This window comes from Scyliorhinus torazame, chromosome 4, assembly GCF_047496885.1.
Source record: "Scyliorhinus torazame isolate Kashiwa2021f chromosome 4, sScyTor2.1, whole genome shotgun sequence".
In the NCBI taxonomy this organism is placed as follows: domain Eukaryota; kingdom Metazoa; phylum Chordata; class Chondrichthyes; order Carcharhiniformes; family Scyliorhinidae; genus Scyliorhinus; species Scyliorhinus torazame.
Window position 1 is genome coordinate 142,318,749 of NC_092710.1, and position 13,412 is coordinate 142,332,160.

General features: G+C 44.0%; 1 protein-coding gene across 1 annotated transcript in view; it reads right to left on the minus strand.

Moving 5' to 3' along the window:
* Positions 1-13,412, minus strand: part of eipr1 (EARP complex and GARP complex interacting protein 1) — a 113,664-nt gene that overhangs the window by 27,904 nt on the left and 72,348 nt on the right. The window contains exon 8 of the mRNA XM_072498691.1: positions 4,570-4,737. Coding sequence (XP_072354792.1) covers positions 4,570-4,737 — 168 coding nt within the window. The remainder of the gene's footprint in view (positions 1-4,569; positions 4,738-13,412) is intronic.

The following is a 13,412-nucleotide window of genomic DNA, read 5'->3' on the forward strand; positions in this document are numbered from 1 at the left end:
AAGTAGAAAAGGGTGGAAATTGATATCATGTCCTGGATATAAGAAAGACTGGTACCCAGCATGGGATCAATCAAAATATGATCTATTTAGGAAACTTTCAAATAGGTATAATAAGGGGCGAAAAGATGATGGAACGGTATTTGGTCCAGATAGAGGGATAGGCAGGAGTATAGTCTGCCAAGTACAGGACCCGGAATATATGCAAGAAGGATGGATTAAATTCAAGAAGGAAGAGATGCGTAGAGATGCGAATATCAAAACAAGAGTTACCTGTGTCACGGCAATAGAGCATTTGGGTTATTATCCCAGCTGGAATAATTTGGGAAACGATTTGATTGATGTGGGGATAAAAATTAAAGAGACAGTTAAAACAGAGATCGAAGTTGTGACAAGTCTGTTCCAATGGTTTTGGGCCATTTTAATCTGAATTCTAAAAAATTGGTACTTGTTTGTATCAATAGCAGGAGGGACAATTATCGCGATATTACTCTGGAAATTGGGAGTTTTTAAATTATGCCGAATCTTACGTTTCAAATGTTGCAAAAAAGTCGATCGGCAGAAAGAAAGAAAATTGCTACAATTGGCTACATATATCAGAAAATTGAATGACAAGGCCCGTAGAAAAGCTTTACGGTTAGAGTTAAACCAAAATATCAATTCATCACTGAAAAATAAAACTCCTGGTCACACATCCCTGACTGGACGTGTGTCCTTGATATCAGAGGATGGATGATCTGCGGTCTACACAAGGCACATATTACGCAGTTGCTTTGTTAAGGATCTCGGCGGATAGCGGCGACTGACGAGGAACCCACACATGCTTAATGACAATGGCTTTAACTTTCAGCAATAGCAGCTTGATGACGGATGAAGTAGACAACTATTGCCGAATGCGGGGGTACGTGTTTTATTGATTGTAATATGTTATGCGATTTCCGGGTCGAAATGTTGGCATCGGAAAACTATATGGTGTCTGTTAAGTTTTCCGTTGACCTTACTTAATGTGTTAAAGGGACCACCAGGCGTTCAGATACTTTTCCTACCTTTTCAAGGAACTGCTTTGAAACGCTGGACTCTAGGATCCCCATGATACTTAAAATTTTTCAATTACTATCTATGTGTGGGGAGTTTGTTAGTGCTTTTTGTGAGGGTGCGATGGTATATGTGTCACTCCCACCATTAATAATCATTTTGGGGTGTTCTGCTATTATACTTGTACGGCTATATAGAAAGGAGTCACATCAGAATGTGAGAAACATCGTTAAAGTGATTTTGTTTAAAGTGATCATGACATCACTCGCTTTCTCCTTGATGAGGGAGGAAGTTTTACATTTAAATTTGGAGGAATGCAGGAGATGGAAACTGATTATTGTGGGATTGTATTTAGCAACACGTGAGAATGGAAGTATACATGACACCGGACCTGTGTTGGGTTCACAGTGATGCTACTGATCCCGACTGGAGAATGGCAGGGCCAGTTCATTGTCTCCAATGCGACAACAGGTGTTGTCTTGGAGGAGTACAATGTACCTTGGGACGCTTATGCCCCAGTTGCTATAAAGGGACATACAACATTCATATTTTGAAAGACTATTATGTTGAGGAAAGGGATAAAAAGTGACACTTGGCTATCTCTGTATACCGCTTGCTTCCCAGAGGGAATGGAAAATATGGTTAGGACCATGTTGAGTGTGAATGAGAGGTGTCCGTTTGAGGGTACAGGAACACTTGAATTATATCGCTTCTAGGAGTGAAGTGGGAGGTTTGAAGTCCACTCGATTCACTTACATGGCACATCTGAGACAACAGCTGATGTGTTGCAAGTTGAGGACACTGGGAGCCTGGGAGCTGGCGCCCACCTGAAGGAGGTCTTTGTTTTGGGAGGGGTGCTGCGCACAGGTATACCTGCTGTGTACGGTGCTTGGAACAACAGCCTAATTTCTGGTTCATGGCAATCGAGATAAAGGATTCGGCCAGTATTCTCCGGACACGGTTCCGGAGAAACAACAATGTGTAATTTACAATCCAGATATTTGGAAAATGTGGACAGAGTGAATGGGTGTATGCGGGTGACATCTGTCGGAGGAGGTGGCGGCAATGCAGAGTATGTCAAGTATATTTGGGCGAATAACCTTCCAGGGTTAATGATTTTGTTCCAAACTCCAAGAGGGGGTGTAAATGAAAATGGCAAAGGAGAATGTAGTTTGGAACAAAATAAACAGAATAAAGGAAACATATAGAAAATAGGTAAAGTAACATACAAGTGGAAATGGCAGAGCACTTTTAAAAGCTTGAAGCTAGCAAGCACAGAAGAGGTCAAAAGTTTGAGAAAAACAACAGGCATGAGAAAGGATCATTAAGAAAACCATAAGTGTTTGAGATAGACAGGATATAACTTTATTTTGGGAAGAGTAATGACTTCTGAAAAAAATAGCAGCGTTGAAAACAAAGGGAACCAGTGGTTAAGGAGACATGGCAAGTTTGAGCAAGGTGCTACAAGATGGGCAGCACGGTAGCACAGTGGTTAGCACAATTGCTTCGCAGCTCCAGAGTCCAGGTTCGATTCCCGGCTTGGGTCACTGCCTGTGCGGAGTCTGCACGTTCTCCCCGTGTGTGCGTGGGTTTCCTCCGGTGCTCCGGTTTCCTCCCACAGTCCAAAGATGTGCAGGTTAGGTGGACTGGCCATGCTGAATTGCCCTGATTATCCAAAATTGTCCTTAGTGTTGAGAGGGGTTACTGGGTTATGGGGAGGTGTGGGCTTGGGTAAGGTGCTCTTTCCACGAATGGTCTCCTTCTGCAAATTTTATGATTCTATGATTTGGAAGCTAGCACGTACGGGAAAGGATGTGTTAGAAAACTGCTGGTATTTTAAGTGGATATAGCTGCAGATTAGTTTACGAAGCGTAACAGTCGTAAAATCCTCTGCGATAAAGGGAACAAATGGGGTTTTCCAAATGAAATAATCTTGAACAGGACGTGTATATTTTGGGAAAGAGGAGACGAGTGGTTTTAAAATGTTTAGCAGCCTTGAACCAGGTGCAAGGCAGCGAGGTTTTTTGAAATGTGACATATCTATAAGGCAAATTATGAGACAATGCTTTGTGGTTGAAATGTGCTGGAGAGGCAAATTTAAGAGTATAAAAGTCTCGAAGCGACAGCAGCAAAGTACCAACTCACTGAACTGACAACCATAGAGCATTCGGTTCAAGTTCATTCTTAGATCCGATTCGAGTCAGCTCATCGGTCCTTGGGAAACAAAAGAAGCTGGCAGACCGAAGAATAAGAACAGCCACAAGCTATCAAGACAACAGAAGAATTGTTAAAGCGAGCTCTTGAAGTCTGATCAACTAAAAGAGATCTTTAAATACAAAGTAATTTGTTAGGATTTTGTAAAGGCAAATAAAAACAAGTTTTATTTTAACTCTAAACCTGAAATAGTGGTTTATTTCAAATCTAAACCTGAAACAGTGGTTTATTTTAAATCGGAACCTGAAATAGCGGTTTACCCAAAAGACTCACCTATACATTCTCAACAGCTCTACACCCTTAAGGGACATTTAGTGGTAAGTGAGTTAAAATTCTTCCTTGTAGATTTGGGACCCTATAATAACTTGAAATATAGTTTGAAATAGATTAGTTCCCATCTGATATCAGCAAGGGAGTCTAAGGGATAGAAGACCTTAGAGTAGCCAACTAGTTAAGAAGGCAGAGGATACAGTAATTCAGAAAGGATTAATATCTTTATTCTTAACAAACGTTGAGCACAAGAATACAGTACTCAACAGATAAGAATAACTGGTGAAAGAGTCATTACATTTTAGATATTTGTTTATTGGGGTAATTTATATTCTCCCACCCCTGGCATGAAGCGTGTGCCCACAGAGACAGAGCTAGAGAGGACTGTCGCCCCATTTTTCCAGTTCGAACGTATTCACTAGATAAGTTCCACATTGAGGGTGGAGCCTGGTAAAGTTATTCAATTGTTTTAAAAATAGGTTTTCTGTTTTCTCCAAACTCTGACAGAAAACATTATAATTCAAGCACACAGACGTGCATGCCAATTGAATTTAAAAATAAATTCCTCCAACCTCTATATAAAAACTAACAGACATAATGACAGTTTCTTCAAAGAGTTTTCATAGGTCCACATGAAATCAATGTATGGCGGACTCTGAACTTTTCAAATTGAGCGTAGGTATTTGAAGTAGGGTACTGCAGCTTAAAAATTATACTTATAATTTGCTTTGAACAGTAGACCAATAACAGTGATGATACACAGCCTGTAGCTCTGCTTTATAACTCATTAGTATTCAGTGCTGAGCCTTCGTTGCCCTGAGGGCATTAATAGTTAAATGAGAAACTGGGGAAGAGGAAGGTTTCCTCTGGGTTTTCAGCCCTGTCCCAGGGCCACCAGGTTAGTATGCACAAATACTAATAAGATCATTGATATGGAATAGTCCGTTAACACTGCTACAGAACTTCTCACATTGTCCGTCAAATGTTGGCGTTTATAAAATTAATAGCTAATAATTATAACAAACAATTAATCTAAAAAAGACTGCAACATACTTTTCTTCATTGTGATTGTCTTCTTGGTCACTTAAATCATCATCATCCACTAAGTGGCCGAAGGGCTCTGACGAAATAGAAACCATGTTGGAAAGAATGACTCTGCTGTCACTGCTGGCAGTCAACACCAACTGATCGTGTGAATGATTGTATCGGACACTCCATATCCTGCATGCAAAAACAGTACAACATTTTCAGTCCACAAGTAAAGTTCAAAGGACTGCCACTGAACACTGATAAACAAAAAGGAAAGAGTTCCTGTAGCATCTGAGTGCCAGTTTGTACTGTTCCATAATTACAAATTACTTTTTTTGCTCAAAGTTAGTTATTATGGCAAGAAATTGTTTTGCCTGATTTGGCTAGAGTGTCTGAAGAGATCAGTCTGAGGGGTGCTCCAAATTGGCCGTGGGTCTTATTACCATAATTCTTGTGAGCAGTGGAGGACAATTGGGCAACTCACGAGGTTGACCCTTCGTAAAATCCGCTGGCTCAGGTTTGGGCCTCCTTCTACACTGTAAATTCTACGATTCTATGAGCTAGCACAGCTTCTGAAAGGCAGAGGCAGGTTGGCAGCGAACGCACGACTAATGTAGGGTGAGCAGTACTGCAGCTCTTCCCATCTTACATTGAGTAAGTGCAAAAAAAAAAACGACTTGTGTGGGTGGCCAGCAGCCTACTTTCTGCTAAATATGGAAGTGGGATCCTAATACATTTATTTTAGGCAGACCCTTTACCTCTCTCTCCTCACTGTACAAGACACCAAATACTCCTTTCAAGTCAAGAAAGTCTAAGAACACTAAAGGAGGCTAGAGAGGAAATTGCTAGAATACTGACAGAGGGCAGAGAGGATATTGCTGAGGCCTTGACAGAAATCTTTGGATCCTCACCGTCTTTAGGTGATGTCCCGGAGGGCTGGAGAAGAGCCCATGTTGTTCCTTTGTTTAAGACGGGTAGCAAGGATAATCCAGGGAACTACAGGCCGGTGAGCCTTACGTCAGTGGTAGGGAAATTACTGGAGAGAATTCTTCGAGACAGGATCTACTCCCATTTGGAAGCAAATGGACGTATTAGCGAGAGGCAGCACGGTTTTGTGAAGGGGAGGTCGTGTCTCGCTAACGTGATAGAGTTTTTTGTGGAGGTTACAAAGATGATTGATGCAGGTAGGGCAGTGCATGTTGTCTATATGGACTTCAGTAAGGCCTTTGACAAGGTCCCTCAAGGCAGACTGGTACAAAAGATGAAGTCACACGGGATCAGGGGTGGGCTGGCAAGATGGATACAGAACTGGCTAACTCATAGAAGGCAGAGAGTAGCAATGGAAGGGTGCTTTACTGATTGAAGGGCTGTGACTAGTGGTGTTCCACAGGGATCAGTGCTGGGACCTTTGCTGTTCGTAGTATATAAGTGATTTGGAGGAAAATGTAACTGGTCTGATTAGTAAGTTTGCAGACGACACAAAGGTTGGTGGAATTGTGGATAGCGATGAGGACTGTCAGAGGATACAGCAGGATTTAGATCGTTTGGAGACTTGGGCGGAGAGATGGCAGATGGAGCTTAATCCGGACAAATGTGAGGTAATGCATTTTGGATGGTCTTATGCAGGTAGGGAATATACAGTGAATGGTAGAACCCTCAAGAGTATTGACAGTCAGAGAGATCTAGGTGTACAGGTCCACATGTCTCTGAAAGGGGCAACACAGGTGGAGAAGGTAGTCAAGAAGGCATGCTTGCCTTCATTGGCCGGGGCATTGAGTATAAAAATTGGCAAGTCATGTTGCAGCTGTATAGAACCTTAGTTAGGCCACACTTGGAGTACAGTGTTCAATTCTGGTTGTCACACTACCAGAAGGATGTGGAGGCTTTAGAGAGGGTACAGAAGAGATTTACCAGGATGTTGCCTAGTATGGAGAGCATTAGCTATGAGGAGAGGTTGAATAAACTCTGTTTGTTCTCACTGGAACGAAGGGGGTTGAGGGGCGACCTGATAGAGGTCTACAAAATTATGAGGGGCATAGACAGAGTGGATAGTCAGAGGCTTTTTCCCAGGGGAGAGGGGTCAATTACATGGGGGCAAAGGTTTAAGGTGCGAGGGGCAAGGTTTAGAGGAGATGTACGAGGCAAATTTTTTTACACAGAGGGTAGTGGGTGCCTGGGACTCGCTGCCAGAGGTGGTGGAAGCAGGGACGACAGTGACGTTTAAGGGGCATCTTGACAAATACATGAATAGGATGGGAATAGAGGGATACGGATCCCGGAAGTGCAGAAGATTTTAGTTTCGATGGGCAGCATGGTCGGCACAGGCTTGGAGGGCCGAAGGGCCTGTTCCTGTGCTGTACTTTTCTTTGTTCTATAGCAGCCTTTCACTTGTATTTCCTTTCATTTGGTCTATTGTATTCACTGCTCCCAATGCGGTCTCTACGTTGGGCAGACTTATCGTATACTGGATGACCGCTTTACGGAACACCTTCGCTCAGTCCAAAAGCATGACTCCAATCTTTCTATTGCATGCCATTTTAACTCAGCACCTTGCTCTGATGCCCATATGTCTGCTGTCCTTGGCCTGCTGCAAAGCTCCAGTAAGTCTGGCAGAAGCTGGAGGAGCAGCAACTCATCTTCCAGTTGAGCACATTACAGCCCTCGACATTTATCATCGAGGTCGGCAACTTTAGTTTTTGACCTTTCTCCTAAATCTTAAACACCTTTTCGTTTAAAATATCCCATACATGTATTGCCTCAATACAAATTCCCCTCCTCCCCTTTCACACCGGACTGTCTTTTGTTGTTTCTACAGTTCTAACACATTCTCCCTCCCTTCAGTTTTGATAAAGAGTCAAATGACCCGAAATATTAACTCTGTTTCTCTCCTAATAATTGCTGGCAGACCTGCTGTGTTTTTCCGGTGTCCTCTATTCTTGACTCTCAATCTGAACATAGAACATACAGTGCAGAAGGAGGCCATTCGGGCCATCGAATCTGCACCGACCCACTTAAGCCCTCACTTCAACCCTATCCCCTTCACCCAACAACCCCTCCTAACCTTTTTGGATACTAAGGGCAATTTAGCATGGTCAATCCACCTAACCTGCATGTCTTTGGATTGTGGGAGGAAACTGGAGTACCCGGAGGAAACCCACGCAGACACGGGGAGAACGTGCAGACTCCGCACAGACAGTGACCCAGCAGGGAATCGAACCTGGGACCCTGCCGCTGTGAAGCCACAGTGCTAACCACTATGCTACCATGCTGCCCCATCTGGTATGAGATAATACCTTGCCTTCACTCATTTAGCACCCAGCAGACTCAATTGCTCTCCCTATATCTTTCCATATCATTAAAAGTTTTGCCTGTGTAAGTAATATTTTATAATGTTGCTTTTTGGTCCATGCTAACAATGTAATGCTACAGAAAAATCACCCTCACAAATCCTGCAAGAGCGTACAAGGCAGTTATTTAAAAAAAAACTCTGTTCATACTTTCCATTATTAATTTTCATTTATTTTTCAGTACCACAAATCCCATTTCATTGCTCATCTGTCACCGGGACCTGGTGTGCGGTTTCCAATGTTTATCCAAGTCCTATTTTATCTAAAATGTGACAACTATTTGCCCATTACTCTAATACAGCAAGTTTATTGAAGCAATATATCAAATGATTGAGACACAATGAAGATGCATAGTCTCTCTGAAAGAATTTTAAGGTATTCATCGTATTACAATTTTATCTGATGCAAGTCGCTTTCTTCTTCCTCCCCTTCCAAAATAAACCTCATTTTCGCTGAAATTTCTTAAGTTGTTCACACAATTATATCAAACTGGTTGATTTCCAATGGCATGAGCATATGGTCGAAGAACACGGGGTGCGATTCTCCACTCCCACGCCGGTTGGGAGAATCGCCTGGGCTGCCAAGATTTCCCGGGACACCGGTCCGACGCCCTCCCGCGATTCTCCCAAGCGGCGGGAACGGCCCGGTCGGGTTTCGCGGGCCGCAGAATCGCCGGAGACACCCAAAACGGCGATTCTCCGACACCCCCGCTATTCTCAGGCCCGGATGGGCCGAGCGGCCAGGCCAAAACGGCGGGTTCCCCCCGGCGCCGTCCACACCTGGTCGCTGCCGTCGTGAGCGATGCGTGAACGCTGGGGGGGGGGCGGCCTACGGGGGGGGGGGGGGGGCGAGGGGGGATCCTGCACCGGGGGGTACCTCAAATGTGGGGTGGCCCGCGATCGGTGCCCACCGATCGTCGGGCCGTCCTCTCTGAAGGAGGACCTCCTTCCTTCCGCGGCCCCGCAAGATCCGTCAGACATCTTCGTGCTGGGCGGACTTAGAGAGGACAGCAACCACGCATGCGCGGGTTGGCGCTGGCCAACCCGCGCATGCGCAGATGATGCCCGTTATGCGGCGCCAGCCGCGTCATCTATGCGGCGCCGCCTTTACATGGGCGACAAGGCCTGGCGCGTGTAGATGACACGGCCCCGATCCTGGCCCATTGTCAGGGCCTGAATCGGTCGGGATCGGGGCCGTTTCGCGCCGTCGTGAACCTCAACGGCGTTCACGACGGCGTGGCCACTTCGGTGGGGGAGTGGAGAATCCCGCCCCCGGTCTCTATGTCTTGCCAGTTTCAGATGCTTTATCTACCTCATGCTCGTTTTATTCCTCCTGTCCTGAATCTATTTCTCGCTTTTCCTTTCTGCCACTTACCTTCCTGAGCTTTTCTCGTTACTTTCTTCGCTATCCTTCTACTTCTCTCCCTTTAGTTAGAAGGTATGGCTTTAACTGGTGGGTAACAATACCATGAATGGCTGCATTTTAGATAATTAATTAAGAGAAAATGTGGCCCCCAATTCTTTCTTTTCAGGCTGCTACCATGATTGGTATTAGGAAAAACAGGATCATGCATTCAAGCAAGAGGTGTTCTGCTTATCACACAAATGAATAATGTGGTGTATGAAGAATTTCAGTTTGGGCCGTACGTCCCAAAGACTTGTGGATCGTATCAAACAGCATGTCCCTCCTGCTGTTCACAACAGGCAAGGTACAGACCATACACAACCAGCCTGTGCTTGCAAAACTCAAAACACATTAGATGTGACTCTACAATTGGACATTTGCTAAATAATCCTCAGTTTGCTAAAAATTACACTGACGACAAATTTAATAATGTCAATTGGACTCGCAGTGTGCCGCCTTTGCCTATACTGGAAATTTCATATATTACTACACAGGGCCCTGTTCTTTACAGACAGAAATAACATGTACACATTTTGCACCTGTTTAAGTTAAACAAAATAAGTGATAGCCATATGCTGGTTCATTCCTCAGTTCTTAAGTTCATAAGATATAGGAGCAGAGTTCGGCCATTCGGCCCATCGAGTCTGCTCCGCTATTCTATCTTGGCTGATATGTTCCTCATTTGCTACCTACAATGTTACACACTAAGAGCTGGATTGCAAAATCAGCCAGATCATCTCCTCCCTGGAACACATGACCTAGGAGTGGGAGTCGGCAATTTAGCCTCCAGAGCCTAAACACCCTCAATGTGATCATGGCTGATCCCACCCTGGCCTCATCTACACTGTGCTGCCCATTCTCCATAACCCTTCAACCCATTACCGATTAAAAATCTGTCTAACCCCTCCTTAAATTTACTCAGTGTCCCTACATCCACCGCACTCTGGGATAGCGAATTCCATAGATTCACAACCCTGCGGGAGAAGTGGTTTTTCTCATATCTGTTTTAAATTTGCTACCTCTTTTACTAAGATTATGACCTCTCGTTTTAGAATTCCCCACAAGAGGAAGCAATAGCTCCACGTCTACTTTATCCATACCTTTTAGCATCTTGTATACCTCAATTAGCTCTCCCCTCAGTCTTCTAAACTCGAGAAAGAATAGGCCTAAACTGTTCAATCTCTCCTCCTACGACAAAGTCCTCATCTCTGGAATCAATTTAGTGAACCTCCTCTGATCTTCCTCCAATGCCACTACATCTTTCCTCAAATAAGGGGATCAAAACTGTGCGCAATACTCCAGGTGCAGTCTTACCAATGCCTTGTATAGTTGCACACACTTCCTTTATATTCAATTCCTTTTGCTATAAATGCCAACATTCCATTTGCTTTCCTTATTATCTGCTGCACCTCGTTTTCTGTGATTCATGCACAAAGACCCCCAGAGCCTTCAGCAATGGAGCACTCCAAAGTCTCTCCCCATTTAGATAATAAGTTGCCTTTACATTTTTTCGACCAAAATACATGACTTCACACTTATCCACATTAAACTCCATTTGCCACATTTTGGCCCACTCTCCTAACCCATCCATATCCATTTGTAAGGTTCTTATTTCCTCAGTGCAACTTACTGTCCCACCTATTTTTGTATCATCTGCAAATTTGGCTATAGAACCTTCCATCCCTATATCCAAGTCATTAATATAGATTGTAAATTGCTGGGGCCCAAGGACTGAATCCTGTGGCACCCCACTAGTTACATCTTGTCATCCAGAAACAGATCCATTTATCCCGACGCCATGTCTACTGTCTGGCAGTCAGTCTTCTGTCCAAACTAATAAGTCACCCCTAATCCCATGTGATCTCACCTTGTGAATCAATCTTCTGTGTGACACCTTATCAAACGCCTTCTGGAACTCCAGATGTACTACATCTACAGGATCCCCATTATCCACTTTGTTTGTTACAGCTTCGAAGAACTCAAACAAATTAGTCAAACATGATTTGCCCTTCATAAAACCATGCTAACTCTGATGGATAGCGTTTGGCTTTCCAAATGTCCTGATAATTGATTCCAACAATTTTCCAACAACAGACGTTCAACTAACTGGTCTGTAATTTCCCACATTCTGCCTCCCTCCTTTTTTGAATAAGGAAGTTACGTTAGCATTTTTTCCAATCCACTGGAGCCTTTCCCTGTCCATGGAATTTTGGAATATCATAACCAATAGATCCACTATCTCTGCTGCCACTTCATTTAACACCCTAGGATGTAGGCCATCAGGCCCTGGGGACTTATCTGCCCTCAATCCCAAGAGTTTGTTGAGTACCATTTCCCTATTGATGCTGATTGTTCCAAGTTCCACGTTTCTATTCTTCTGAATTACCCATTCCTATAGGAATGGTACTAGTGCCCACCACCGTGAAAACTGAGGCAAAGTATTGATTTAGCACCTCTGACCTTTCTGGGAGCAGCTGTTTGAGGGTAAATCCACATTTGAAATGTGGAAGTCTTTTAAGGAAAGGTTGATTAGAGTGCAGGACAGACATGTCCCTGTGAAAATGAGGGATAGAAATGGCAAGATTAGGGAACCATGGATGACGGATGGAATTGTGAGACTAGCTAAGATGAAAAAGGAAGCATACATAACATCTAGGCAACTTAAAACTGATGAAGCTTTGGAGGAATATCGGGAAAGTAGGACAAATCTCAAACGCGCAATAAAGAGGGCTAAAAGGGGTCATGAAATATTTTTGGCTAACAGGGTTAAGGAAAATCCCAAAGCCTTTTATTCGTATATAAGGAGCAAGAGGGTAACTAGAGAAAGGATTGGCGCACTCAAAGACAAAAGAGGGAATTTATGCGTGGAGTCAGAGGAAATGGATGAGATTCTTAATGAGTACGTCGCATCGGTATTCACCAAGGAGAGAGACATGACGGTTGTTGAGGCTAGGGATGGATGTTTAAATACTCTAGGTCAAGTCGGCATAAGGAAGGGGGAAGTTTTGGGTATTCTAAAAGGCATTAAGGTGGACAAGTCCCCGGTCCGGATGGGATCTATCCCAGGTTACTGAGGGAAGCAAGGGACGGAATAGCTGGGGCCTGAAAAGATATCTTTGGAACATCCTTGAGCACGGGTGAGGTCCTGGAGGACTGGAGAATTGCTAATGTTGTCCCTTTGTTTATGAAGGGTAGCAGGGATAATCCAGGGAATTATAGACCTGTGAGCTTGACGTCAGTGGTAGGCAAACTGTTGGAGAAGATACTGAGGGATAGGATCTATTCACATTTGGAAGAAAATAGACTTATCAGTGATAGGCAGCATGGTTTTGTGCAGGGAAGGTCATGTCTTACAAACCTAATAGAATTCTTTGAGGAAGTGGCTAAGTTAATTGATGAGGGATGGGCTGTAGATGTCATATACATGGACTTCAGTAAGGCGTTTGATAAAGTTTCCCATGGCAGGTTGATGGAAAAAGTGAAGTCGTATGGGGTTCAGGGTGTACTAGCTATATGGATAAAGGACTGGCTGGGCAACAGGAGACAGAGAGTAGTGGTGGAAGGGAGTGTCTCAAAATGGAGAAAGGTGACTAGTGGTGTTCCACAGGGATCCGTGCTCAGACCACTGTTGTTTGTGATATACACAAATGATAAAGATGAAGGTATAGGTGGTCTGATTAGCAAGTTTGCAGATGATACTAAGATTGGTGGAGTTGCAGATAGTGAGGAGGACTGTCAGAGAATACAGCAAAATATAGATAGATTGGAGAGTTGGGCAGAGAAATGGCAGATGGAGTTCAATCCAGGCAAATGCGAGGTGATGCATTTTGGAAGATCTAATTCAAGAGCGTACTATACGGTCAATGGAAGAGTCCTGGGGAAAATTGATGTACAGAGAGATCTGGGAGTTCAGGTCCATTGTACCCTGAAGGTGGCACAACGCAGGTTGATAAGAGTGGTCAAGAAGGCATACAGCATGCTTGCCATCATCGGACGGGGTATTGAGTACAAGAGTCGGCAGGTCTTGTTACAGTTGTTTACAGACTTTGATTAGGCCACATTTGGAATACTGCGTGCAGTTCTGGTCGCCACATTACCAGAAGGATGTGGATGCTT